The following is a 27040-nucleotide window of genomic DNA, read 5'->3' on the forward strand; positions in this document are numbered from 1 at the left end:
CAGGAAATTTTTTTTTTAAATCATTATTTATTTTAAAAGAAAACAAGTAAAAAAGTATCAGTCGGCTTTGCCGACAGAGATATACCCTCAGCCTGTGTATATTGAAACAATTTTTTCCCAAAATACGTATGTATTTAGGGGGTTTTAAAAATTTTGGGCGTTTGAACAGACAAAAACGTTGATTAGGATTAAAAATCAAAAGTTTTGCATAGGAGATACTAAAAGGAATGGATCGACATTAACCGTTATGGAAGTGGATCTACAGCCGCAACATATGGTGCCATAGGGGGTTTTTGCACTCTTCGGTCTGTTTGCTCAAGAAGTATGGACTTGCCCCTAAAAAACTTTTACCATCGTAAATGAGGCAGCGAATACAAGTTGCTTCAACAAAAATCAAAGTGATTCGATATCAGGTCTAAAAGTGAACTTATCCGAAATTTTGTGTGGGAGGTACCGGATGGAGTTGACAAATATAGTCCATATTTGAACCTGATCTATATCTGGTAGATATATTAGGATGTGTAATGTATAGACCAATTCGGCCACTCCCTTCAAGATTTACCGTACGAACAATTTTTCCGAACATTTTTGAACTTTTGTGGGGGAGGTACCTTAAGGAGTGAACCGATATGGCTTATCTTCAAACTTAAACTATGTTTGGACAAAATATTACTAAGACCATATTTTGGACCGAATCGGCAGATCCGTTTGAGAGTTATCTTGCGCTCCAACCACCTTACACGGTGTCATAGGGGTTTTTTTTGCAACTTTCATGCTATTTTCTCAGGAAGTATGGACTTGCCCCTGATGAAACTTGTACCGTCGTATGGAGGGCAGTGAATACAACTTGCTAAAACAAAAATCAAAGCGATTCGAGAGATGGCCCTAAACTGAATTTTTCCGAAATTTTGTGTGGGAAGTACCCGAAGGAGTGGACCTACTGAGACTATATTGGAACCTCATATTACTCTGGTAGGAAGTTTACACTATTCAAAGTATGGACCAAATCGGTCACTCCCTTCAAGAGTTATCGTGCCCACAAACTTTCCGAACATTTTCGAACTTTTGTGGGGGATGTACCGGAAGGAGTGGACCGATGTAGCTCATCTTCGAACTTAAACTAAGTTTGGACTTAATATTACGAAAGCCAAAATTTGAACCGAATCGGTTCATCCGTTCGAGAGTTATCGTGCGCTCCAGCCAGCAGGACAGACAGACAGACAGACAGACGGACGGACATGGCTAGATCGACTCCAAATTGTCTGAAACACATTTCGTCCAAACATACTTGGGGTCTAAAACCATTATTTCGATGAGGCACATTTTCATCGTATCAAAGTGTATATACCCTCCTTAGCCTAAAGGCTGAGGGTATAATTATAAGAAACATATATGCAAACGGTATTTTATACTAATTTAAAGGACAATTCAAAAGATATTTACTATCCTCTGAAGTGTAGTCTATATATCCCTCTTTTGTTTTGATCGAAATGATTCTTTACATTTTTGCAAACAAAAGTAAAGTTCTATGACAATAAAATTAAGATTGGACTTTTAACCTCTTTCGTCAGAAGTCTTACTGGTCTTCTCACAAAGGTCTATTGGTATTCTCATCCTGTTTTTTATGACAAATCATCCTTGTCCTCTATTAAAGACATTGTGGTATCTATGTATTTAGGTAAATTTCATCCCGCCCGCCATAACTCAGAAGTCTGACAAACGGCGAATCTTTCTTCTAGGATTATTTATGTACTCAATGAAGGCCTTAGATGTAGACATTCAAATAACCGGATCTGTCCGCCAGGAACAGACATAGTTCATGTGTATCCGAGTTTTCTACACAATCAAAACATAACCATAGAGTTTTTATGAGAAAGATTCGGGTAAAAGTGATAAAGTACAATGGAAACATGACAATATCGATTTCTTGTCTTAGTGGACCGACCCTACATAAAATTTTCCTAGCAACATTTTTGTAGAATATTTTCATGCTAATTTTTTCGTGTGCTAATTTTTCAGTTCAAGAAAACATCTGTCTAGCTACGTAATAAGTTGTTTACACAATATATCTCAAATATTTCAATAAAATTATCCACTCCAGACCAAAGTTCAAAATGTGAGCGCTGAATTTTAGTATAAATAGCATAGCACAGAATATGTGATCAATTATTTAAGTCGATCGGAACAATATTGCCATAGTATAAGCGTTGGATGGGAACAATTTATTTTATTTTGTATGCAGCAAATAAACAAATCGGCCACCAAAATATATGACAATTGGCTTATCAGTTTTCGAGGTAGAGTTGGTTGGCACAGCAAAATGCTTTAATAAAAACAGGGTTTAGTAGACGGTCTCAAAACTTCGTAATATTTTTCACTATCAGATGAAAAAAAATTACGCAAAAAGTTACGTAGTTTTCTCGGAAAAAATCATGAAAAATGGCTTTTATTGAGCTTTACAACTGGGGGTCTCCTTTTAAGGCTAAGCGCACTAAAATGTTGGGTTGCATCCAGTTTGAATTGTTTGTAATTTTTATTGCAACTAGTCCTTATGATTTGTATTGCCCCTTCATTTTCACATATTTTGAAAGCTTAAAGATTTTCTCACGCGGAAGAATTCCGTCCAGAATATACTCGTGCAAAAACGGAAACCCGACAAAAACTTTCGAGTCATCGGGTTTCCTTTTTTAGATGCATTTTTGATCATTAAGCTCGATTTCCAACGAGAAATTATTTAAAAATTAATAATAAAAATTATCTTCGCCTAAAAAGGCAAAATTTTCAAAAAAAAACCTTCTAAATTTGCTATTTTCAATGTAAGATTCGGCAGAAACAATATTGATATGTTCGAATGTATCCGAACGAATGCCCATTCTAATGAATATGTAAGGAAAAACTAACACATTAGCCTATATAGGCCAAAATATAGGAAAAAGTTAAAAATGTGTGCACATTTTATTCATTTTTAGTGGTATAGGAATTCACTCTCGGAGTCGACCCGGAGTCGGAGTCGGAGCCGGAGTCGTGAAAAAAACTCGTCTGGAGTCGGAGTCGAGCCAAAAATACCTCGACTCCGAAACCCTGGTCTGTAGGCACAAGAAACCCTCTTGGGTATTTTAAAGACTGAAGAATGCCGTTGAGACAGAAGAAGGCCCCTTGAGGTCTTCCATAGACAGAAGAAAACCTCTTTAGGTCTTCTATAGACCGAAGTAGACCTCTTCATGTGTTAATATAGCGAAAAAGACCTCTACAAGTGTTCTATAGGCCGAAGAGGACCTCCTTCGGACTTGTATATACAAAAGACTGCCTAGGGTTTTCTATAGACAGGATACTTCTTGAGGTATTCCATAGGTCTTTTCAGGCCTTCTATGGACCCAAGAAGACCTCTAGTGGTCTTATATAGGCCGAAGAGCACCTCTTGAGGACTTATATAGACGGAAGAAACCCTCTTGAGGTTTTCTATAGAGCGAAGAAAACCTCTTAAGGTCATCTGTAAATCGAAGAAAACCTCTTAAAGTTTTTTTTTTATAGACCGAAGTACACTTATTGACGTCTTCTATAATACAAAGAAGACTTTTTGGGGTATTCCGTAGACAAAGAACATCTCTTGAGTTCTTCTATGGACAAAAGACCTCTGGAGGTCTACTGTAGACAGAAGACCGCTTGATATATTCTATAGACAGGGGACTTCTTAAGTTATTCCATGGATAGAAGGCCCCTTTGGGTTTTCTGTAGACGGGAGACTTTTTGAGGTCTTCCATAGACCGGACACTTATTGAGGTATTCCTTTCCGGGTCTTATATAGACAGGTCTAGTTGAGGTCTTTAATAGACAGGAGACTTCTTGTATTATTCCCTAGACAGAAGTCCTTTTTGGCTCCTCTATAGAGAGAAGAGGACCTTTTGGAGTATTCAATATATAGAAGAAGGTTGAGATCTTATATATACCGAAAACAAATCTTGAGGTCTTATATAGACGGATGAGAACCACTTGAGGTATTTTATGAACCAGAGACAGAAGTCCTTTTTGGCTCCTTAATAGAGAGAAGAGGACCTTTTGGAGTATTCAATATATAGAAGAAGGTTGAGATCTTATATATACCGAAAACAAATCTTGAGGTCTTATATAGACGGATGAAAACCACTTGAGGTATTTTATGAACCAGAGAAGACCTCTTGAGATTTTCTATAGATCGAAGAAAACTTCTTAAGGTTTTTTTATAGACCGAAGAAAACTTCTTGAGGTCTTCTATAATCTGAAGAAGATCTTTTGAGGTTTTCCATTGACAAAGAATATCTCTTGAATTATTCTATGGACAAAAGACCTCTTGAGGTCTACTGTAGACAGAAGAACGCTTAAGATTTTCTATAGACAGGGGACTTCTTAAGTTATTCCATAGATAGAAGGCCTCTTTGGGTTTTCTGTAGACGGGAGACTTATTGAGGTCTTCCATAGAAGTATTCCTTTCCGGGTCTTATATAGACAGGTCTAGTTGAGGTCTTTAATAGACAGCAGATTTCTGGTAGTATTCCCTAGGCAGGAGGCCTTTTTGGATCCTCTATAGACAGAAGTCCTATTGGGGTCTTCTGTGTACCAAAGAGGTATTTTTTAGGTCTTCTGTAGACGGAAGAAAACCACTTGAGGTCTTCTATAGATAGAACGACCATTTGAGGTCTCCGATAGACCGAATGATACCTTTTGAAGTATTTTATAGACAAGCTTGAGGTCGTCTGTAGATAGAAGACTAATTGATATCGTCTATAGACAGAAGAAGACCTCTTGATGTTTCTATAAACGAACGAATAGAAAGTAGAGGACTTCTTGTGGCCTTCTACAGATAAAATAAGACACCTTGAGGTCATATAAGATCTTTTGAGATCTACTACGGACAGAAGAAGATCAATTGATGCCTTTCATAGTCAGAAGAAAACCAAGTGGGGCCTTCCATAGACAAAGGAAAACGTCTTAAGGTTGTCTATTGAGAGAAAAAACCTCTTGAGGTCTTCTATAAACAGAAGAGGACATCTTGAGGTATTTTCTATAGTAAGAAAACCTCTTGAGACCTTCTAAAGACCGATTAAGACCTCTTGGGTTCGACTATAGAACACTGAAGACCCCTCGAGATTTTCTATAGGCCAAGGAGTACCACTTTAGTTCTTCCGTAGACCGATGAAGAACTCCTAAGATGTTCTATAGACGGAAGAAGACCGCTCCAGGTATTCTGTTTACTGCAGAAGAACTTTGGAGCTATTCTATAGACCGAAAAATACCTCTTGTATTCTTTAGACCGAAGAATACCTCTTCAGGACTTTTATAGATCGATGAAAACCTCTTGAGGCTGTAGACTGAAGATGACATCTTGAAGTCTTTTCTATAGTAAGAAAACCTCTTGAGACCATCTATAGACCGATGAAGACCTCTTGGGATCTACTATAGAACGAAGAAGACCGAGGGAGATTTCCTTTAGACCAAAGAGTACCTCTATAGCCCGAAGAAGACCTCTATAACTACTGTATAGACCTAAGTATTCCTCTTCAGGTATTCTATAGACTGCAGAAGAAATCTTGAGGTATTCTATAGACCAAAGAAGACCTCTTCAGGGCTTCTATACAGCGAGGAAAACTTCTTGGGATCTTTTATAGATCGAAGAAGACCTCTTGGGATTTTCTATAGACCAAAGAGCACATCTTGAGTTCTTCTGTAGGCCGAAAAGGACCTTCTATACACAGAAAGGGACTTATTTATAAGTACCTCTTGATGTCTTTTATTGACGAAGAGACCACTTGAGACCGAGGAAGATTTCCTTTAGACCAAAGAGTACCTCTTGAGTTCTTCCGTATACCGAAGAAGAACTCTTGAGGTATTCTATAGACCGAAGAAGACCTCTTGAAGTAATCTATAGGCCGAAGAAGTCTTCTTCCTCTTGGGGTATTCTTTAGACCGAAGAAGACCTCTATAGACAGAAGATGACATCTTGATGCCATTTTTATAGACATAAAACCTCTTGAGGTCTTCTTATGCACCGAAGAAAACCTCTTGAGGCTATAGACCGAAGATGACATCTTGATCTCTTGTCTACAGTAAGAAAACCTCTTGAGATCTTCTATAGACCAATGAAGACTCTTTAAAATTTTCTATAGGTCAAGCAGTACCTCTTTAGTTCTTCCGTACCCGAAGAAGAACTCTTGAGGTATTCTATAGCCCGAAGAAGACCTCTATTTATAGACCTGTATAGACCAAAGAAGACCTTTTCAAGTATTCTATAGACTGCAGAAGAACCCTTGAGGTATTCTGTAGATCAAAGAAGACCTCCTGAAGTACTTTATAGACCGAAGAAGTGTTCTATGGGCTGCAGAAGAACTCTTGAGATATTCTATAAAACGAAAAAGACCTCTTGGGGTATTCGTTAGACCGAAGAAGACCTCTATAGACAGAAGGTGACATCTTGATGTCATTTTTAAAGACATAAAACCTTTTGAGGTCTTCCTTTGCACCGAAGAAACCCTCTTGAGGCTGTAGACCGAAGATGTCATCTTGACGTCTTTTCTACCTTTCTTGAGACCTTCTGTAGTCCAATGAAGGCTCCTCGAAATTTTCTATAGGCCAAGCAGTACCTCCTTAGGTCTTCCGTACACCGAAGAAGAACTCTTGAGGTATTCTATAGACCGAAGAAGACCTCTATAAATACTGTATAGACCGAAGAAGTCCTCTTCAAGTATTCTATAGACTGCAGAAGATCTCTGGAGGTATTCTATAGACCAAAGAAGACCTCTTTAGGGCTTCTATAGACCGAGGAATACCTCTTGGGATCTATTATAGACCGAAGAAGACCCCTTGATTCTCTATAGACCAAAGAGCACATCTTGAGTTCTTCTGTAGGCCGAATTGGACCTTCTATACACAGAAAGGGACCTATTTATAAGTAAATCTTGATGTCTTTTATTGACCGAAGAGACCACTTGAGGTCTATTATAGATCGGAGAGGAACTCTTGAGGTCTTCTATAGACTGAAGAAAACCTCTATCGAGGTCTGCTATAGACCGAAGAGGACTTCTTGAAGAATAGAAAGAATAAGTCTTTGGAAGTCTTCAATAGGCAGAAAAATACTTCTTGGGGCGTCTTGAGGTCTCATATAGACGAAAAGTTCTCTTGAGGTCTTCTATACACAGAAAATCTCTTGTGGGGTTATAGACATCTACCTCTTAAGGTTCTTTATGGGCCATAAATTTCTTGTGGCCTTCTATAGACAGAAGACATCTTGAAGTCTTCCGAAGACCACTTGAGGTTTCTATACACAGAAGACCTATTGGGGCATTCTTAAGGTCTTCTATAGACAGACAAGGAACTCTTGATGTATTTTATAGCCTTCTAAAGGTCTGCTTAGATAGAATACTGATGATCTATAGGTAGTAGACCTCCCAGCAAAATAAATTGGAAATAGTGTAATGTGGTTAGTTCTTTCACGGCATGTTTAGATGCAGATCCATTCCTCACATATTAACTGCATTTGGATGCAATCCAAAGAATCACATCCACTTATTACATTTTAACAACATCCGGATGCAGTTCAACGGAGTCGTGAAAAATGCACGCCAATTCCTCACAATTTAACAGCATCCGGATGCAGTCCAAAGGGAGTCGTGAAAAAGAAACTCCGTTCGCTACATTTTATTAGCACTTGTTGGAGATCCCTACAAGTACATAAATCAGTTTGTACATCTCTACAGGCAGCGGCATACATTTTCCAAAAAGAGATAAGCTTAACACGCTTATCCAAAATTTTTTTAATACAAAATAAAAAATATTTAATTTCCGAACATTTTTCGGCAAGAAAATTTCTTAATGGAGTGCTGTTGGAGTACATGTCGAAATCTTAACTGGTGATGGGAAGACAATATCAAACCCATTTAGCAGATGAAGCAAGAACAGTTCAGTTTGGATTATGTGGAGAGCGGAGGAAACACGCATGGTTGCGATTGAATTCAATGGAGATTTTTCATAAATTGTGTTAATGTAATAAACTTCTTAATATTTTTGTTTTAAACAAATAATTAATGCATTTTATTTGTTCTGGGATATTTTGTAATGGCTTGCACACATTCCGCAGAATGTATCAAAACACGTGCTTTGGACTGCATCCTATTCCACCCCCAAAGGGTTAGTTAAAATGCAATGCCAAAGGGTCAGTTAAAATGCAGTGCCAAAAGGTCAGTTAAAATGCAGTGCAATGGAGTGCATCTTTCATCTCGTAGTCACGCTCTTGTTAAAATCTTGAGTGAAAATGCATAATTTGATGTATGTCTTCCAAAGATAGAAGATCTACTGAAAGTCTTCTTTAGATAGATCATCAACAATTCGTCTATATACATGTGACTTCCTATAGGATATTTATAGATAAATGTATGTAGATCGTTAGGAGGTATTCTATAAAGGGAAGATATGTGAAAGGTCTTCTATAGATAGAAGACTTATTAATGGTCTGTTATAGAGAGAAGACTTTCTAAAGGTAGAAAATCTCTTGAAGGTTCTCTCTAGCTCGATGACATTCTAAAGACACAGTTAGTAGACCTCCCAAAGGAATAGACTGTCGAATCATCAATCTTTCAATCGTTATTTCAAAATACAACAAATGCATAGAGGCAACATTTTTAACCTCCGTTGCAATACTGTCAACTCTATTAATTGGTTTTATCTCTTTCATTATTACTAACCTCACAATGTCCTCCCTCATTTAACTAATGTCACTCTAAAGAAATTCTGTAGAAAATAGTCTAATTCTAAGAAAATTGTAACTCTTCTAATATTTGTTTTCTCTTATCGAAAACGACCAATTTCTCTAAGCATCCATGCACGCTCTTTTGGACAATTTTTACGCAAAATTGTTTTTTGTTTTTTCTAAATTATGGGATTTTGCCAATAATCTTCTTCTATACGTATATTTTGTCTTTTCCACTTAAAAACCAACAACAACGACAACATTTCTGCCAAACATAAAAAAATTCATCGTCACCGAAACAAAATGAAACTCTTATTGTTGTTGTTGCAGCTGATTTTCATTAGCCTCTCACATGAATAGAATTTTTTGAAATTTAGTTTTGTTAAAAGACGCGTTGTGACAAAAACGAAAAACGTTCGCCGTATAAACAGAGCGAAGAAATAAAAGTAAACGAAAAACAGAAACATTATTCACATTTAAATGGCCACTCAACAGCAGCAGCAACAACAACAACATGAAATGGTTGAAATCCGTTTAGATGCACCCCGTACCCCAGATCAATCTCAAGTGCCACAATTCAGTGCCGGCGGAGTTCAAGGTTCCGAAAATAATGGCAAACCATATCTGCGCTACTATGCCGTTGGTCCCAAAAGCAAAACCATAGTATGCCCATTGTGCAAGGAAAAGTCTGAAGCTGTAGAGGTGTCCTCATCGGGAATTTTCGAGAGCCTAAATTGTTTGCTGTCCTGTCTGTCGTGGTAAGTATGGGAGTTATTAAGGACAATGTTGTTAATAAGGTAGAGAGATTAACGGGTCAGAAGAAACTGTAAGTGATAGATTGAAGACCTCCTAGTTGTATTCTAAAGATAGAAGAACCCCTATATGTCTTCCGTAGGTAGGAGACCTCCTAATGGTCTTTTATAGATGGAACGTCTCCTAAAGGTCTTTCACAGACAAAAGAATCCTAATGGTCTTCAATAGGGTTCCTAAGGGTTTTCTATATATGGAAGACCTCCTAAAGGTCTTCTATAGAGGGAAGACCTCCTAAAGTTCTGCTATAGAGATAAGACCTCCCAAAGGTCTTCTATAAAGAGACGAACTCCTAAAGGTCTTCCATAGAAATAAGAGGTTCTAAAGATCTTTTATTGATATAAGACCTCCTAAAGACCTTCTGTAGAGGTATAATCTCCTTCTATCTAGTTAGAGAAGATCTCATAAAGGCCTTGTATAGATAGGAGACATTCAGAACAACTTCTATAGAGAGAAGACCTCCAAATGACTTTTTCGAGGGAAGACCTCTTGAAAGTATTCTAGAGCCACCTAAAGTTCGTTTATAGATGTACAACCTCCTTTAGGCATATTATAGCGTAGAGACCTACTAAGGTTCTATTTTAGATGAAACACCTCCTAAAGGTCTTCTCTAGATGAAAGACCTCCTAAGGGCATCGTATATTGAGGGGACCTCCTATAGTTATTCTATACATGGACGAACTCCTGAAGGTCTTCTGTAGATAGAATTCCTCCTAAAGGTCTTCTATGAATAGGATATAGATGGTAGACCTACTAAAGGTCTCCCACAGATAGAAGAAGACATGTTGAGGTCTTCTTTAGACCGAAGAAGACCTCTTGAGGTTTTCATAGACCAAATAATACTTCTCGATGTTCTCTATAGATCGAGGAAGAGTTCCTCAGACCTCCTGAGGTCTTCCATAGACCGAGGAATACCCACAGAGTTCTTATATAAACCGAAGAAGGCCTCTTGATGTCTTCCATAGACCGAAGAAGACCTCTTGAGTTCTTCCGTAGACCAAAAAAACCCTCTTGACGTCTTCTATGGATCGAAGGTGACCTCTTGAGCTTTTCTTAGAGAGAAGAAGTCCTGTTGAGTTCTTCCGAAGACCAAAGAATACCTCTCGACGTCTTCTATAGACAAAGGAAGACCTCCTGAGGTCTTCTATATATCGATGAAGACCTCTTGATGTTTTCCATAGACCGAAGAAAACTTCCTCAGGTCTTCTTTAGAAGACCTCTTGAGTTTTCCGCAGACCAAAAAACCCTCTTGACGTCTTCTATGGATCGAAGGAGACCTCTTGAGCTTTTCCTAAACTGAATAAAACCATAGACCGAAATAGACTTCCTCAAGTCTTCTTTAGACCGAATAAGACCTCTTGAGTTCTTCCGTAGACCAAAAAAACCTTCTTGACGTCTTCTATGGACCGAAGGAGACCTCTTGAGCTTTTCTTAAACGGAAGAAAACCTCTTACTTAGATCGAAGAAGACTTCTTGAGTTTTTCTGTAGACCAAAGAAGACCTCTCCATGTCTTTGATAGACCGAGGAAGATCTCCTGAGCTTTTCTGAAATGGAAGGAAACCTATTCCATAGACCCAAGAAGACTTCCCCAGGTCTTCTTTAGACCAAAAAAGACATCTCGATGTCTTTTTAGACCGAGGAAGGTCTCCTGAAAACTTATACAGACCGAGGAAGACTTCCTGAGGTCTTCTATAGACCGAAGAAGTTCTACAGGGGTATTGTATACACCGAAGGCCTCCTGAGCTTTTCTTAGAGGGAAGACCTTCTTTAGACCAAGGAAGACCTCTTGAGTTATTTCGTAGGACAAAGAAGACCTCTCGACGTCTTCTTTGGACCGAGGAAGACCTCTCGACGTCTTCTATAGAACGAGGAAGACCTCCTGAGGTCTTCTATTGACCGAGGAAGACCTCCTGAGGTCTTCAATAGACCGAGGAAGACCTCTCGACGTCTTCTGTAGAACGAGGAAGACCTCCTGAGGTCTTCAATAGACTGAAGAAGACCTCTCGACGTCTTCTTTGGACCAAAGAAGACCTATCGACGTCTTCTGTAGACCAAGAAAAACCTCCTGAGGTCTTCTATAGACGGATGAAGACCTCTTGAGGTCTTATTTAGACCGAGTAGGACCTCCTGGGGTCTTCAATAGACCGAAGAAGAACTCTTGACGTCTTCAAACGACCGATCTCCTGAGCTTTTCTGAAATGAAAGACCGTAGAAGACTTCCTCAGGTCTTCTTTAGATCGAAGAAGACATCTTGAGTTTTGCCATAGACCAAAGAAGACCTCTCGATGTCTTCGTTAGTCCGAGAAAAGTCACCTGAAATCTTCTACAGACCGAGGAAGACTTCCTGAGGTCTTCTATAGACCGAAGAAGTTCTACAGAGTTATTGTACACACCGAAGGCCTCTTGAGCTTTTCTTAGAGGGAAGAAGACATATTTAGGTCTTCTTTAAACCGAAGAAGTCCTCTTGAGTTATTCAGTAGTCCAAAGAAGACCTCTCGACGTCTTCTTTGGACCGAGGAAGGCCTCCTGCGGTCTTCTATTGACCGAGAAAGACCTCCTGAGGTCTTCACTAGACTGAAGAAGACCTCTCGACTTCTTTTTTAGACCAACGAAGACCTCTCGACGTCTTCTTTAGACCAAGGAGACCTCCTGAGGTCTTCTATAGACCGAGGAAGACCTCCTGAGGTCTTATTTAGACCGAGGAGGACCTCCTGGGGTCTTCAATAGACCGAAGAAGAACTCTTGACCTCTTCAAACGAACGAAGAAGACCTCTTGGGGTCTTCTATTTACTGATGAAGACCTCTTGACATCTCCTATAGACCAAAGAATACTTCTTAAACTTTTCTTAGACGGAAGAAAACCTCTTCCACAGACCGAAGAAGACTTCTTCAGGTCTTCTATAGACCCAAGAAGACCTCTTGAGCTTTTCTTAGATGGAAGAAAACCTCTTCCATAGACCGAAAAGACTTCCTCAGGTCTTCTTTAGACCGAATAAAACCTTTTGAGTTCTTCCGTAAACCAAGGAAGACCTATTGACGTCTTGTACAGACCGAAGAATAACTCCTTAAGTCTTATATAGACCAAAGAAGATCTCCTGTGGGCTTCTATAGACCGAAATCTCCTAAAGGGGTTCCACTGATTGACGACATCTAATGGTGTTTTTTTATAGATGGAATGACTCCCTATTGTCTTCTAAAGACCTTCTAAAGTTTTTCTATTTATAAAATACTTACTAAAGCAATTCTGTAGATGGTAGGATATTAACCACTCTTTCATAGATGGTAAAGGTAAAGAAACCACCTACTTAAGGTGTTTTATAGAAAGAAGACTTCCTAAGGGTATTTTATAGATTAAAGGCCACCTAATGATCTTCCATAGATGGACGAGTTTCAGAAGATCTTCTATAGATGGAAGACCACCTAAAGGTCTTTTGTATATTGCAGACCTTCTAACGGTTTTCTTCTGTAGATAGAAAACCTTTTATAGATCTTCTGTAGAGAGAAGACCTGCCAAAGGTCTTCTATAGATAGAAGATCACCTACATCTTCTTTGGTATTCTATGTATAGAAGACAACTTAAAGCTCTTCGAGAAATGGAAAACCTCTTTAATGTCCTTTATAGATGAAAACCTCCCACGGCAAAAAATCGCCTATAGATGAAAGGCCACCAATAGGTCTTTTAGAGATGGCAGACATCTTAAGGATATTTTATATATAGAAAACCTGCTAAAGGTTTTCCATGTAGCGACTATCCCCTAAAGATCTTCTATAGATGAAAGACTTTCTACAGGTCTTCTATACACAAAAGACCTTTTAATGGATCTCCTCGCATTCGTCACTAAGAATGCCTGAATAGTTTTATTTTAAATACTTTATGTACTCTACTTTGAAGTACTTCGAACATTTTTCATTGCGGCACACTCTAATCTACATATACATATTTGTGAATATGTACATTTAATTTACTTTGAATATTTTATAAAAAATGAATTGAATTTTTTTTTCTCTGTTGATCTTCGCCAACTGACATCATAGCCCGTCACACTGTCTGTCCATTTGCTTAATCTCGAAAATAAAAAATAAATTGAAAATGAAATCATATTATTCTTCTTCTTCCATGTATTTACTTATTTTTCCAGCTGTTTCCCGATTTTCACTCTTTCATGCCTCTACACGATGTGTTGCCAGGATATTGTTACCGATCATCGGAAATGTTGTACAAAATGTGGTGGCCACTTGGGTTTCTATGCCAGACCCCACTAGATCAGCGGCTGTGGTGATTTGTTTTGTTAATAAATTGTTATTAAATTTGTTTATTCTCCTCCTCAGTTATAATTAATAAAGATTTTTTTGTTTAAAATAAAAAATGTATTAATTTGTTGTGTTTGAGTATTTGATGGGATCGGCTGTGACGATGACGACACCCAGCGTGATCTCTTTTTGTTTTAATGGGAGACATTTATATGGCAGGCAAAATCTCTTAAGCTAATGGCATGAGCAGCTATTGCCTGCCACCAATGACCAATGACTGAAAAATGCCCTCCAAAAGAAGAAAACGAAATCACAAAAAATAAATTAACATACACACATCTTCGCTTTACTTTGCTCAGTTTTTCACAGCACTTGGTCTGTTCGTCGCAGCATTTTTCTGTGTGTTTATTTTTCCCGCAGTGTCAAGTGTTTAGTAAATTGTGTCGCACCACCAACGAAAAGAGTCATTACGCGTTTAAAGTTCAGTGTTTTTCGGTTCGTTAGCTCTTAGGCAAAAGAAAAGAAAATGGCCCAAACAAACAATAGCCCGGCTGTCATTGCCACCAATACCTCTGGTCCATCGAATCCACGAGATAGCCGAATCATCGATGATCGTAAAGCTGATTTACCCAAAAATGTAGGTCATCTGTTAAAAGAACCCGTCGAAATCGATTGTCCGGCCTGTCATAAGCATAATGTGACTCGGGTACATAAAACAGCTGTTACTTTTTGTCAGCTAATTGTAGCCGGTATTAATGCTTTGTGTTGTTGTTGGTGAGTATGTTAACAAAAAATATACATATACATATTTGAAAAAAATTTATAGCTATGGCAAAATATTGGAAATAATATCTATCGACATCGAGGATCCAGATATGTAGTTCATTTTTATGTAGAGAATATTCTGTGTTAAAAACACCAACGGCAGTCATAATGGGGATTTTTGGCGATTAATCTCATAGACCTAAGCTTCCTCGGCATCAGGACATCACAGCTAAAAATTTGAATTGGGAAAACTTACCACAGAATCAATCTTCGGTAACTATGTCTATACGTCGATAATGTATGTCTGTCAACTTTTTATGGCAGATTATTGCTATTGACGGTTCAATATGTTAGCGAACTAAGTTGACAGCATAAGCTCCGGATGTCTCTGCCATAGAACCGATTGTACAACCCCGAATGTTGCTAACGAAGAAAACAAGACACATGAAGGACTAATCTACAAATATCAGAGATATTTGCATAATCCAGGAGTCTCAACATAGCTCATCAGTGAGTTTCCCACGAACAAATCCGAAAAGGCAAAGAACGACTTCTCTCATATCCATGAATGTAGACTGATTCTATTTTTTGCCTATTGATTTCGGACTTTATTTTTTATCATAGAGATCACACGGGGAACATAGTGGTTTAAAGGAATAGAGGCCAATATAGGGGCCTAAGTATTGCTGGGCCCAGCGGACTCTATAGAGATCAGATCTCCTTTTCTATTCCAGGGTTCATTATAGAGATTAAAGACGTTTTAATAGAGCCCAAAAATCTCAAAAGAGGTCCATAAAGTAAATGAATGAATTGAATCTAAAGGTCAGAGGTATTCAAAGATTCCTGAAGTTTTTATAGAGACCAGAGATAATTATAGAGGACGGAAGAGCCTGAAAATTGCCTAAATTGTTATAGTGGTCATGGGTCTCTATAGAAAACATAGCTCTTTATAGATGCCGGAAGTCGTTAAAATAGCAGATGTATTCATAAAGGGCTCTAGAGGGTCAAACCAAGAGGTTTGATTCCTTTATAGAGTTAGAAGCCAATGGATGTTTCTATATAGAGATACCAGAGGGTTTCGTAAAGACTAAAAATTTTGTTCAGGGTCAAAACTCTTCATCGAGGACAAATATCTCTATAGACACCACAGCTTTGTGCAAAGGCCATAGAGACAAGACGTCTTTATAGAAGCCATCCTTATACAGGCCAGAGGACTTTATAGAGACCATTGGAGTTTGTTAAGGTTATAATAATAATTGTTCCACAAACATACCATACGGGACAAGGAGAAGTCTCTCTTGATATGAGAGAAGTTATATTAGATTAATGACATAGGACCTACTGTTTATTGCAGTGTCCGAACGGCGTGTCTTAAACACCACTTTTACAGAAGTTTTACATGGCTGAGATACTCAGGAAATATCGCTAACATTACTGAGAGGTATTTTTCCACCGTTGAAATTTTTGCTGTTGCCTGGCCGCGGAATCGTACCCACGACCTTTAGCCTTCAAGGCGGGTGTGCATACCATTCCACCACCGTGGCACCCTATTACGGATACTTACTTACTTAGCTGGCCCATTACAGAACATTTGTTCCATAGGCCGAACTAAGAAAAGATCTCCATTTCTCTCTATTTGTTGCTTCGCATTCTGGAATACCGCGCCTTTCCATCTCTTCATCCACTTGTTTGCGCCATCTATTCCTTGGCCTGTCAATTCTGCGTGCACCGCCAAGCGGTCCGTATTTATACGCATTTTTAGCGGGTTCATCATCGCTCATTCTTATGATATGGCCTAGCCAACGCAATCGCTGCATCTTGATACGTTTAACTATATTGATGTCGTTGTATAGCAGATACAGCTTTGTCTTCTCACCGTTTACCGCCAGACCCACTTTAGCAGATTCTCCTTCGACCTTCATAAAGGTATCAGTTACTTCTTTTACTGATCGTCCCATGATGTCTATATCATCAGCATAAGCAAGTAACATGTGGCTATTGCTCTAGATTGTGCCACTTCTTTTGACGTTTACCTCTCGTATAGCCTTTTCCAGCAGGATGTTGAAGAGATCACACGAAAGGCTGTCTCCTTGTCTGAAACTTCTTTTGGTACTAAACTCTTCGGAGAGGTTCTTTCCTATTTTAACTGAAGATCTTGTGTCAGTTAGAGTAATTTTACAAAGCCGGATGAGCTTTACGGGGATACTAAATTCAGACATGGCTTGGAATACCTGCGAACGCAGCGGGCTGTCGAAGGCTGCTTTATAATCGACAAAAGGGCGGTAGGTGTCGATCTGCATCTCTTGGGTCTTCTCCAGTATATGCCGCAGGGTAAATATCTGGTCAATGGTGGACTTGCCAGGTCTAAAGCCGCATTGGTATGGTCCAATTATCTCGTTGACCATAGGCTTTAGTCGTTCGCACAATATCCCTGACACGATCTTGTAGGCAATAGGGAGTAGACTTATGCCCCTATAGTTAGAGCATACAGTCTTATCTCCCTTCTTGTGGACTGGGTACAGGATACTCAGGTTCCAATCGTCGGGTACGCGTTCTTCCTGCCAGATGGTGCTAACTAGCCGATGAATACGCCTTATCAGCGTGTCGCCTACGATTTTTAACAGCTCAGCTGGTAAGCCATCGGCTCCTGCTGCCTTATTATTCTTCAGCCGATTTATTGCCGTCTTTACCTCATCTTGGCTGGGCGGTATAGATTCAATGCCACCTTCTGGGATTGGGTCTGTGGTATCTTCGTCGTCTTCGCTGCTATTGGATACCAACAGATTTGAAAAATGTTCTTTCCATATCCTGAGTACACTATCTGTATCAGTTACCAAATTACCTTGCTGGTCTCTACAGGAGGATGTGCCTGTACCAAAGCCATCAGTTTGATGCTTGACTCTTTGGTAGAATTTTCGAACTTCATTCTGGTTCCTGTACATCTCGATTTTTTCACACTCCCACTTTTCCATCTTTCTCTTTTTCCTGATATCTCACTCGTGCGCTACGCGTTGCTACGGATTGTAAAGTAGCCCTTTATGCCGAATTTTTCTCTTCGGTAGCAGCACGACACTCCTAATTACATTGCGCTGATATGTTATCGTGATGAGGAGTGCTTTGATTAGGCAATTGGGCTAGTTGAGTGGAATATGCTGTGGCTATACGTTGTGATTGCAGGTAACCGATGCCTAACATACGTGTTGTGTCTGTTTGTACTTTGTTTGCTACGTTTAATCGGATGCGTACCTTTGCTGCAACTAAGTAGTGGTCCGAGTCTATGTTTGCTCCTCGGAACGATCGTACATCCAACACGCTCGATGAATGTCTTCCATCTATCACAACGTGATCAATTTGATTTCTTGTTTTCTGAGTTTCTGGATGTCGAGATGTTGAAATCTGGTGCTGCTAACTACCATGTTTTTTGCGCTGCAAAGTATATCAGCCTCATGCCATTGTCAGATGTTTCATTGTGGAGATTGAATTTTCCGACTGTTGGGCCAAAGATATTTTCCTTTCCAATTTTGGCATTGAAATCGCCTAGAATAATTTAAATGTCATGGGCAGGACAATTGTCATATGTTTCTTCTAAGCGCTCGTAGAATATATCTTTGGTCTGTTCGTCTTTGTCTTCGGTTGGAGCATGAGCGCAGATAAAGCTGATGTTGAAGAATTTTGCTTTTAATCGAATTGTAGCAAGTCTTTCATTCACTGGGGTGAAGCTGGAGACCACATGTTTTAACCTCTGACCAACTACAAAACCGCAACCAAACTCATGCTTTGTATCATGTCAGCTATAATTCAGTGCGACACCTTAAGTGTTGTTGTGACGCCTTTCCCATTCCATCGTATTTCCTATATGGCAGTAATGTCGGCCTTATACTTTTCCAGTACATCTGCGAATGCGTAAACAGCACCTTTTGTATAAAGAGTGCGAACATTCCAGGTGCAGATTCGCAGATCATGGTCCTTAAAACGTTTGCGAGGGTCGTCAACTTTAGAGGGATTTGTTTTTCTTTTCTTTTTTCATAGTAGTTGCTTTTTTAGGGGAGGGTTACTAACCCTGCGCCCAAGCCCAAGTTTTTAACGTTCTTATGGGTGAACGCGCTGCACATTTTAGCTCACTACCTTTAACGGGTGTTAAAGGCAGCTACCCCAGGTGACACCACGGGGAGGTCAGTGTCCACTTGAGATGAAAGAGGGATCAAGATAAATCCTGGACTTTGCCATGTTAAAGCCGGTCAGGACCGTTCCTGGGTACGTCACCCTGTTAAGGATAGAAGCCTTTTAAATAGCAGAGGGCTTTATAGAGGCTAGAGGATTAAAGGCCTTGGGTTAGAGGATTTTTTAGAGAGAGAAAAGGCTCCATAGGGTTCATAGGTCTTCACAGGTTTTTATGTAGGATCCCCACAGGAGAGAGAGGAAATTATGATATCAGAAGTGGGTATTGAGGCTAGAAAATGTCTGTAAATACCAATTGCCTTTATATATAGCGCCAAATAACTCCATAACTCTATAAATACACTGTTCAACACGAAAATTATTAACCATATTCTGACACCGCAGCGCGATAGAAGACCAAAAAACAGAAGACACGTGTCTCGTCGTTTTTCCCTATCTTATCAACTTTCGCGGTTGTGACCATCTAAAGGTTTGAGGCTTTGATGTAAAAAGGGGTAATTTTTCAAGACTTTATCGGCGCCTCCAAACAATAGTACGCTAAGTGGACTTAGCATGTTTTCAAGTTCTTTACATTTTTATACTTAACGTCCTTTAACTTAAATTCTGTCAAATTTTGGTAATAATCGGACAATCCGAACAGAAGTTATAAACAAATATTTACTTAGCATAGTACTGAAGGTCAAAGAAATTTCCAAACTTTTAGAGCTTGTCCTGCAAAACTCACTGTTCAGAATTAGCAAACTATTACTTGGAGGTGTCGAACGTCCTATAACTTAAATTCTGTCAAATTTTGGTAATGATCGGTCAATCCGAACAGTAGTTATAAACAAATATTGACTTAGCATAGTACTGAAGTTCAAAAAAATTCCAAACTTTGAGAGTTTCTCCTGCAAAACTCACTTTTTAGACTTAGCATACTATTATTTGGAGGTGTCGATATCTTCCAAACCGTTAGGAATTTCGAATTTATCTCAGAAGCAAAGTTGTACATCTTATCTTAGGGAACAAAAATTGTGAACATATATAATCCATCAAACTTAATCTGCAAGGTCAAAATAGCCATGGTCAAATTTCTTTTAAAAATTTTTCTAGGGTTTTGGTCTGCAGCTATCAAAACGAACAAATTTGAAGCAAACAACCAACGACAAAAACGTACCTCAGATCCCAATAAACATCTTTCTAGAACATATGAACTCTGTATAGACGGTTCTCAAAGGTCAAAATAACAAAGCAAATGGGATTTTTATCCTGTTTTCTCTGGTTCTGGTCCACAGATACTAAACGGTTCAATATTCAGGAAAACAACCAACTGCAATAATGTAGTAAAGGCAACAATGCACATCTTTTTGGTACATGCGAAATGCCTATGAACGGTTTTTAAAGGTGAAAATAGCAAAAAACTTTTGAAATATTCAATTTTTACACTTTTTTCTGCGATTCTGGTCCAAAGATACCCAACCTCCTAAAAATTAAGGATACCGTCAACTACAAAAATGTACCTAAGATTTCAATAAACAACTTTCTAGAACATATGAAGATTCTAGGAATTGTGCGCACTCTTGAAGTGAGTGACCGATTTGGTCCATACTTTACATATAGGGAAACTTCTGCCAGACATAGATGAGGTTCGGGTACCTCCCACCCAAAATTTCGGAATCTCGAATCACTTTGATTTTTTTGCAACAACTTGTATTTGCTCCCCCATTACGACGGTACAGGGGCAAGTCCATACTTCTTGAGAAAATGTTCTAAGAGTTGTTAAAACCCCTTATGGCTTCATCGGATCAAACGATTAGGTCCAAAATTTGGCCTTCGTAATATTTTGAATAAACTTAGTTAAAGTTTGAAGATGGGTCATATCGGCTCACTCCCCCACAAAAGCTCAAAACTTTTCGAAGGCAGTTTTTTTCAGTTTTGTCCATGCTTCGCACATCGTAATATTTCTCGGAGACATAGATTAGGTTCAAATATGGCCTATATTGGTCCACTACTTCGGGTACCTCCAACACAAAATTTCGGAAAAATGCAGTTAAAGAGCTGCTCACAACTCGGTTTGATTTTTGTTGTAGCAAATTGAACGGTTTAATTTTTTTATGGTCTAGTCCTTACTTCCTTAGAAAATGGCCTGAAAGGTGTAAAAAAATCACTATGGTGCAATGTTTTGCCTTCGTAATATTTTGTCCAGTTGTTGTTTAACTTGGAAAATGGTCCATATAGGTCTACTTCTTAGGGTACCTCCCCAAAAAAATTTCAACACATTTAATTAAGGGCATTTAAGGATCTGTTCGAAGATCCTTTAGAAAATTATACAGATGTTTCTCCTAGGGATGCTGTTTACAGCGATATTATGTTTTTTGTGGACAAGTCCATGTTTCCGGACATACTGATCCTAAACTTCTAAGTTATACAGTTACCAACTGAAATGAAGCCTAAATGTCGATCCATTTTTTCAGGCACCTCCTCCTCATCACTTGCGAGCTTTAGTTCATACGCCCATAAGGGCTGAAACCCTTTAATACATAATTATTGGGGAAAAGGATTTTGGTTGCGTAGCCGGTATTCCATCTATATCGTCCATAGATGAAGGTTTCAACTCGCACAGGCTGAGAGTATATCTCTTTTGGCAAAGTCGACTAATACTTTTTCACTTGTTATATAGGGCAGATTCCTTTATAGATAGCAGAGGTTTTATTGTGCCAAGAGGTTTCAGGGACAAGTCAGCCTTTGTAGAGGTCAGAGAAGTCTATAGGGTCAGAAATTTGTCATAGAGCCCATAAACTATACAGAGGACAAATGTCCATTGAGATAGCAAAGATCTTCACAAAGGCTATAGAACTTTTTTAGGGTCAGAGGTCTCATAGAGGGGCGATTTGTATGGAAAGAAAAAAGTGTTATCGGGCGCCCGGAGTTTCTGATTCTTGGGATTGTACTGAGCAAAAAAGTCAACTAGACCATATGTCTACGGTGAAAATCGAGCCCCCGGATTTCGACTTGAAGTTTTTTTTTCAAGGATTTTCGGGTATTTTGGCATATAACAACCAAACCACTGATATTTTCGGTCCAACACAAAGACAACAATTGTAGCCAAGACAATAGTAAAGAACTCTCTAGTACATCGCAAAATCATTGGAATGCTACTTTAGACAGTTATGGCCTCGAGAAGGTGCCCATTTTTCGGAAAATATCGATAAATGACACTGTGCTACAAAATGGGACTCAAATTCAGTGGGTGGAAAATACCTTTTGGAGATGAAAGCCCTTGGTGGGTGTACTAAGAACCCAAAAGGAAATTTTCACCATAGGTCAAGTTTCCGAGATATCGCGTGATTAATGGTTTAATTTTGGCCCCTTAATTTGCGAGAAAATAGCTTTATATCTCTGTTAAACGTTATTGTAGCTTCATTTTGAGATTACACGTCTTCAGTCAAATCGAGTGGTGAATCTTTTTGTAGAATATTTTATCCCTCTAACTCCATTCCTTTTATGTCCTTTTCGTCCTTTATTTTTTTGAACCGTAGTAAAAGTACCAAAAGACGAGATTTTACAGCATCCAAATATTCTACAAAAATGTTGTTCAGAAGATTTTAGGTACGGTTCTCATTGATGACCAATCGATATTTCCCCGTTTTCATGGTCCTTTTTGACATTTACCCGTATGTTTTGTTTTTATGTACATTCGTTATTGGTCTGTGGTGCATCTGAAATACTTACCATAAATAGCTCTTGTAATGACAAACACGTTAATAACAAATTTTATTGAAGGGTAGATCCGGTTATCAAATTTTTTGAACCGGATATTCTGATATCAAAACCGATTTTGGAACCGGTTTTAAGTAACCGATTAATCGTATATGTATATCATTGGAAAGCTAATAAAATGGTCAATCAAATGACAGCAAGTAGCTGATTACAACTTTCTTGGTTCCGATGTTAAACAAAAAAACCGCTTTCTTAAACCGATTTTGATGTAAAATATCACTGGTTTGACGTGGTTCAAACTTCTGAGTTATTATGAAATTAATTCATTCTTGATGAACTTTAAGTGCATGATAACAAAACAACATAACACAAATTCATCTCACAATAACTCAGAAGTTTGACCTATGGCATAATTGTCTTTCCAGATTTATAAAATATCTTAATCGACTTTCATCGCCAAAAAAATTGTCAACCCAGTGATATTTTACATCAAAATCGGTTTAAGAAAGCGGTTTTTTTTTTGTTCTAGCTTCGGAACCAACAAAGTTGTAATCATGTAATCAGCTACTTGCTGTCATTTGATTGACCATTTTATTAGCTTTCCAATGATATACATATACGATTAATCGGTTACGTAAAACCGGTTCCAAAATCGGTCTTGATATCAGAATATCCGGTTCAAAAATTTAGATACCCGGATCTATCCTATCCAAGAGCTATTTATGGTAAGTATTTCAGATGCACCACAGACTAATAACGAATATACATAAAAACAAAACATAGTTTTCTCAACAAAATACGGGTAAATGTCAAAAAGGACCATGAAAACGGGGAAATATCGATTGGTCGTCAATGAGAACCGTACCTAACATCTTCTGAACAACATTTTTGTAGAATATTTGGATGCTGTAAAATCTCATCTTGTGATACTTTTACTACGGTTCAAAAAATAAAGGACGAAAAGGACATAAAAGGAATGGAGTTAGAGGGATAAAATATTCTACAAAAAGATTCACCACTCGATTTGACTGAAGACGTGTAATCTCAAAATGAAGCTACAATAACGCTTAACAGAGATATAAAGCTATTTTCTCGCAAATTAAGGGGCAAAATTAAACCATTAATCACGCGATATCTCGGAAACTTGACCTATGGTGAAAATTTCCTTTTGGGTTCTTAGTACACCCACCAAGGGCTTTCATCTCCAAAAGGGATTTTCCACCCACTGAATTTGAGTCCCATTTTGTAGCACAGTGTCATTTATCGATATTTTCCGAAAAATGTGCACCTTCTCGAGGCCATAACTGCCTGAAGGAGCGTTCCAATGCTTTTGCGATGTACTAGAGAGTTCTTTATTATTGTCTTTGCTACAATTGTTGTCTGTGTGTTGGATCGAAAATATCAGTGGTTTGGTTGTTATATGCCAAAATATCCAAAAATCCTTGAAAAAAAACTTCAAGTCAAAATCCGGTGGCTCGATTTTCACCGTAGACATATGGTCTAGTTGACTTTTTTGCTCAGTACAATCCCAAGAATCAGAAACTCCAGGCGCCCGTGATGGTGTTCAAATCGCACCACTCTACCAGGCACATATACCAACGGATTTTAGAGGCCAGTGACTCTAAAAGAGCAGAAATATTTTTAGAAGTTCAAACCCCACTTAGAAGCCAGAATTCTTTATAAAGACCAGAAATATTCATAACTGCGTAAGGACTCTAATTAATAACTTGCAAACGAATGGAGATATATTTCTGAAATTTTGCACAAACTCGGTATGTGTCCGTGGTTAATAATGGACTAAATATGAACAATATCGGCGAATATTTTGGTATAGCCCCAATGTAACGGTACCCCCTGATATTCGGAATTTTGAGGATTCTAACCAAACTTTCTTTCCAAATTAGTTGCAATTTGGTACTTAGGGTTTCTAGTGGTCACTAAACTTTTCCACCAAAATTGTGGACATACATATGTCCACGTTTGGGTATATGCCCATTTTAGGTAACTACCGATTTTCAGTATTTTGGGGATTTAAGCTATATTTTCGGCCCAAATTAGGTGTAATGTGTTGTTTGGAGTTCCCAGTGGACACAAACATTCTCCACTAAAAATTCTGGACATAGGTCTATGTTTTGATATTGCCCCCATACAACTGTACCTCCCAATACTTGGCATTTTGAGGATTTTGTTCACATTTTTAGACCAAATAAGCTGAAGTTTCGCTGGTTATACGTCTTCTCCACCAAAAATTGTGAACCCCCATACAGCTGTACCGCTGGATTTTGATAAAAAGTTCGGCTTAACTCTGTTTTAACTTGTTTTTGAGATGACATACTTTCAATTGAATCCAATGAGGATTTTTTTGTAGATCATTTCGACCTTCTAATAATGAATGTATTTTTTAACCGATTGGGGACTAGAGGTCTCTATGTAGGCCACAGTTCTTTATAGAAGCCACTTGTCTTGGTAAAAAAAAAAACGTTATATTCAAATGGATCCATGTGGAGACTACAGGTCTCATATTCAAAGAGTGTCTTAATTCCATGTTTATTTCTTTAAAACTCGATGAGTTGCAGCTCATTTACTAGGAGTTTTTTATTTGCATGCTCTTCTAGAAGGTATTATATATTTTTATAATTTGTAACTTGTTCGTCCAATTTGATTTATATATATATATATATATATATATATATATATATATATTTTTTCTTTATATTTCAGCAAAGATCCCATTAAATGGGAAGGACGTTTCGATTACAATCACTTCTGTTCCGAATGTGGATGCTATATTGGTCGCTACATTTCTTTGGGTTGGAATGAAAAACGTATGCTGCGTGAGAAACGTATGGAATTGGAAATAGATCATATTGTCGATAAAATGGTTGATCGTGCCACAAACAATATGCGAGAACAACAACAATCGGGACAGACATCACCCTATGGTGCAACAACGGTGCCAAACACTGGCACACAACTATGAATTTGTTGAACGAGAGAATTTTTGTTTGTTTGCTTTTTTTATTGATAATTTTTTTCTTTTTTTGTTAAAAAATATTTTATTTATTTCAAATTGAATGCATCATCATTTATACATAGAATATACATAAATACATATATGCAAAATATCATACGTATGGATATGTTTTTGTTTATTTTTTTTATTAATGCCAGACAATGGAATACTCGTAACACAAACTCTCACAAACATTTAGAAAACATGAGAACAAATATGAAAAATGACCATGGATTGTTAGAAATGTTCTTCAAAGTACAAAGTCATATGCAAATGGGAGTGTAGACTAAAATTACACTGTGACATAAAATGGATGAGAAAATCTGGGGCAGAGATAATTCCTTTTGGGGATGAAAACCCTTGGTGATTATTAGACAGCGGAATTTTATGCAACCCCTATTTTTGGTCCGATTCCTGTCAAATTTTGGGACTGGGCATATTTTTGGCTTCTGATTACATTGCAATCGAAACATATGACATATGCAAAATTATGCAAAATGCATAAATTTTTGCATATGCAAAATTTATGCATTTTACATATTTTCTTATGCAAAAAATAATTCAATAATAGGTACAAAAATGTCTATGTGTACAATTTTTCTGTTTAAAATTATCTTCAGAAAAGTCAATAAAATAGAGAAATGTATAACCACAGCCACATCCTTCAAAATACCAGAAATCGGGAGGTACCGTTCTATGGGGGCTATATGAAGACGTGGACCAATACCGATAAATTTCAGTTGGAAAGTTTTATACCCCCAACGAAGACTTAATACCGAATTTCAGCCATTTCGGGTGGATATTGAGGGCACATTCTTCAAAATACCAGAAATGCTGAGGTACCGTTCTATGGGGGCTATATGAAGACGTGGACCTATACCGAAAAAATTCTGGGAGAAAGTTTAATACTGCAAATGAAGACTAAGCACTAAATTTCAGCCATTTCAGTGTAATATTAGGGCCACAACCTTCAAAATGCCGAAAATCGGGAGGTACCGTTCTATGGGGGCTATATGAAGACGTGGACCTATACCGACAAATTTCAGGTGGAAAGTTTTATACCCACAACGAAGACAAAGTGCCAAATTTCAGTCATTGCGGTAGGATATTGAGGCCACAACCTTAAAAATACCGAAAATCGGGAGGTACCATTCTATGGGGGCTATATGAAGACGTGGACCTATGCCGACAAATTTCAGGTGGAATGTTTTATACCCCCAACGAAGACTAAATACCAATTTTCAGTCATTTCGGTGGGATATTAAGGCTACAATTTTCAAAATACCGAATATCGGTAGGTACCGTTCTATGGGGGCTATATGAAGACGTGGACCTATACCGAGAAATTTCTGGTGGGAAGTTTTATACCCCCAACGAAACCTAAATACCGAATTTTAGTCATTTCTGTGGAATATTGAGGCCACAACCTTCAAAATACCGAAAATGGGGAGGTCCCATTCTATGGGGGCTATATGAAGACGTGGACCTATGCCGACAAATTTCAGGTGGAGTGTTTTATACCCCCAACGAAGACTAAATACCAATTTTCAGTCATTTCGGTGGGATATTGAGGCTACAACTTTCAAAATACCGAATATCGGTAGGT

At 38.3% G+C, this 27040-nt stretch overlaps 2 protein-coding genes across 2 annotated transcripts; both read left to right on the forward strand.

The window, feature by feature from the left end:
- The first annotated feature begins 9110 nt into the window (after positions 1-9110).
- On the forward strand, positions 9111-13894 carry LOC141405638 (uncharacterized). The gene is made up of 2 exons (XM_073990217.1): positions 9111-9474; positions 13667-13894. Exons 1-2 carry the CDS (start codon positions 9197-9199, stop codon positions 13788-13790), a joined length of 402 nt encoding a protein of 133 aa, XP_073846318.1. The 5' UTR covers positions 9111-9196; the 3' UTR covers positions 13791-13894.
- A 115-nt stretch (positions 13895-14009) lies between these two features.
- Positions 14010-25556, forward strand: LOC141405637 (uncharacterized). Its single transcript, XM_073990216.1, has 2 exons — positions 14010-14552; positions 25143-25556. Exons 1-2 carry the CDS (start codon positions 14305-14307, stop codon positions 25399-25401), a joined length of 507 nt encoding a protein of 168 aa, XP_073846317.1. The 5' UTR covers positions 14010-14304; the 3' UTR covers positions 25402-25556.
- Positions 25557-27040: the final 1484 nt, after the last annotated feature.

This window comes from Musca autumnalis, unplaced genomic scaffold, assembly GCF_047663935.1.
Source record: "Musca autumnalis isolate F117 unplaced genomic scaffold, ASM4766393v1 scaffold_5, whole genome shotgun sequence".
Classification (NCBI taxonomy): Eukaryota; Metazoa; Arthropoda; class Insecta; order Diptera; family Muscidae; genus Musca; species Musca autumnalis.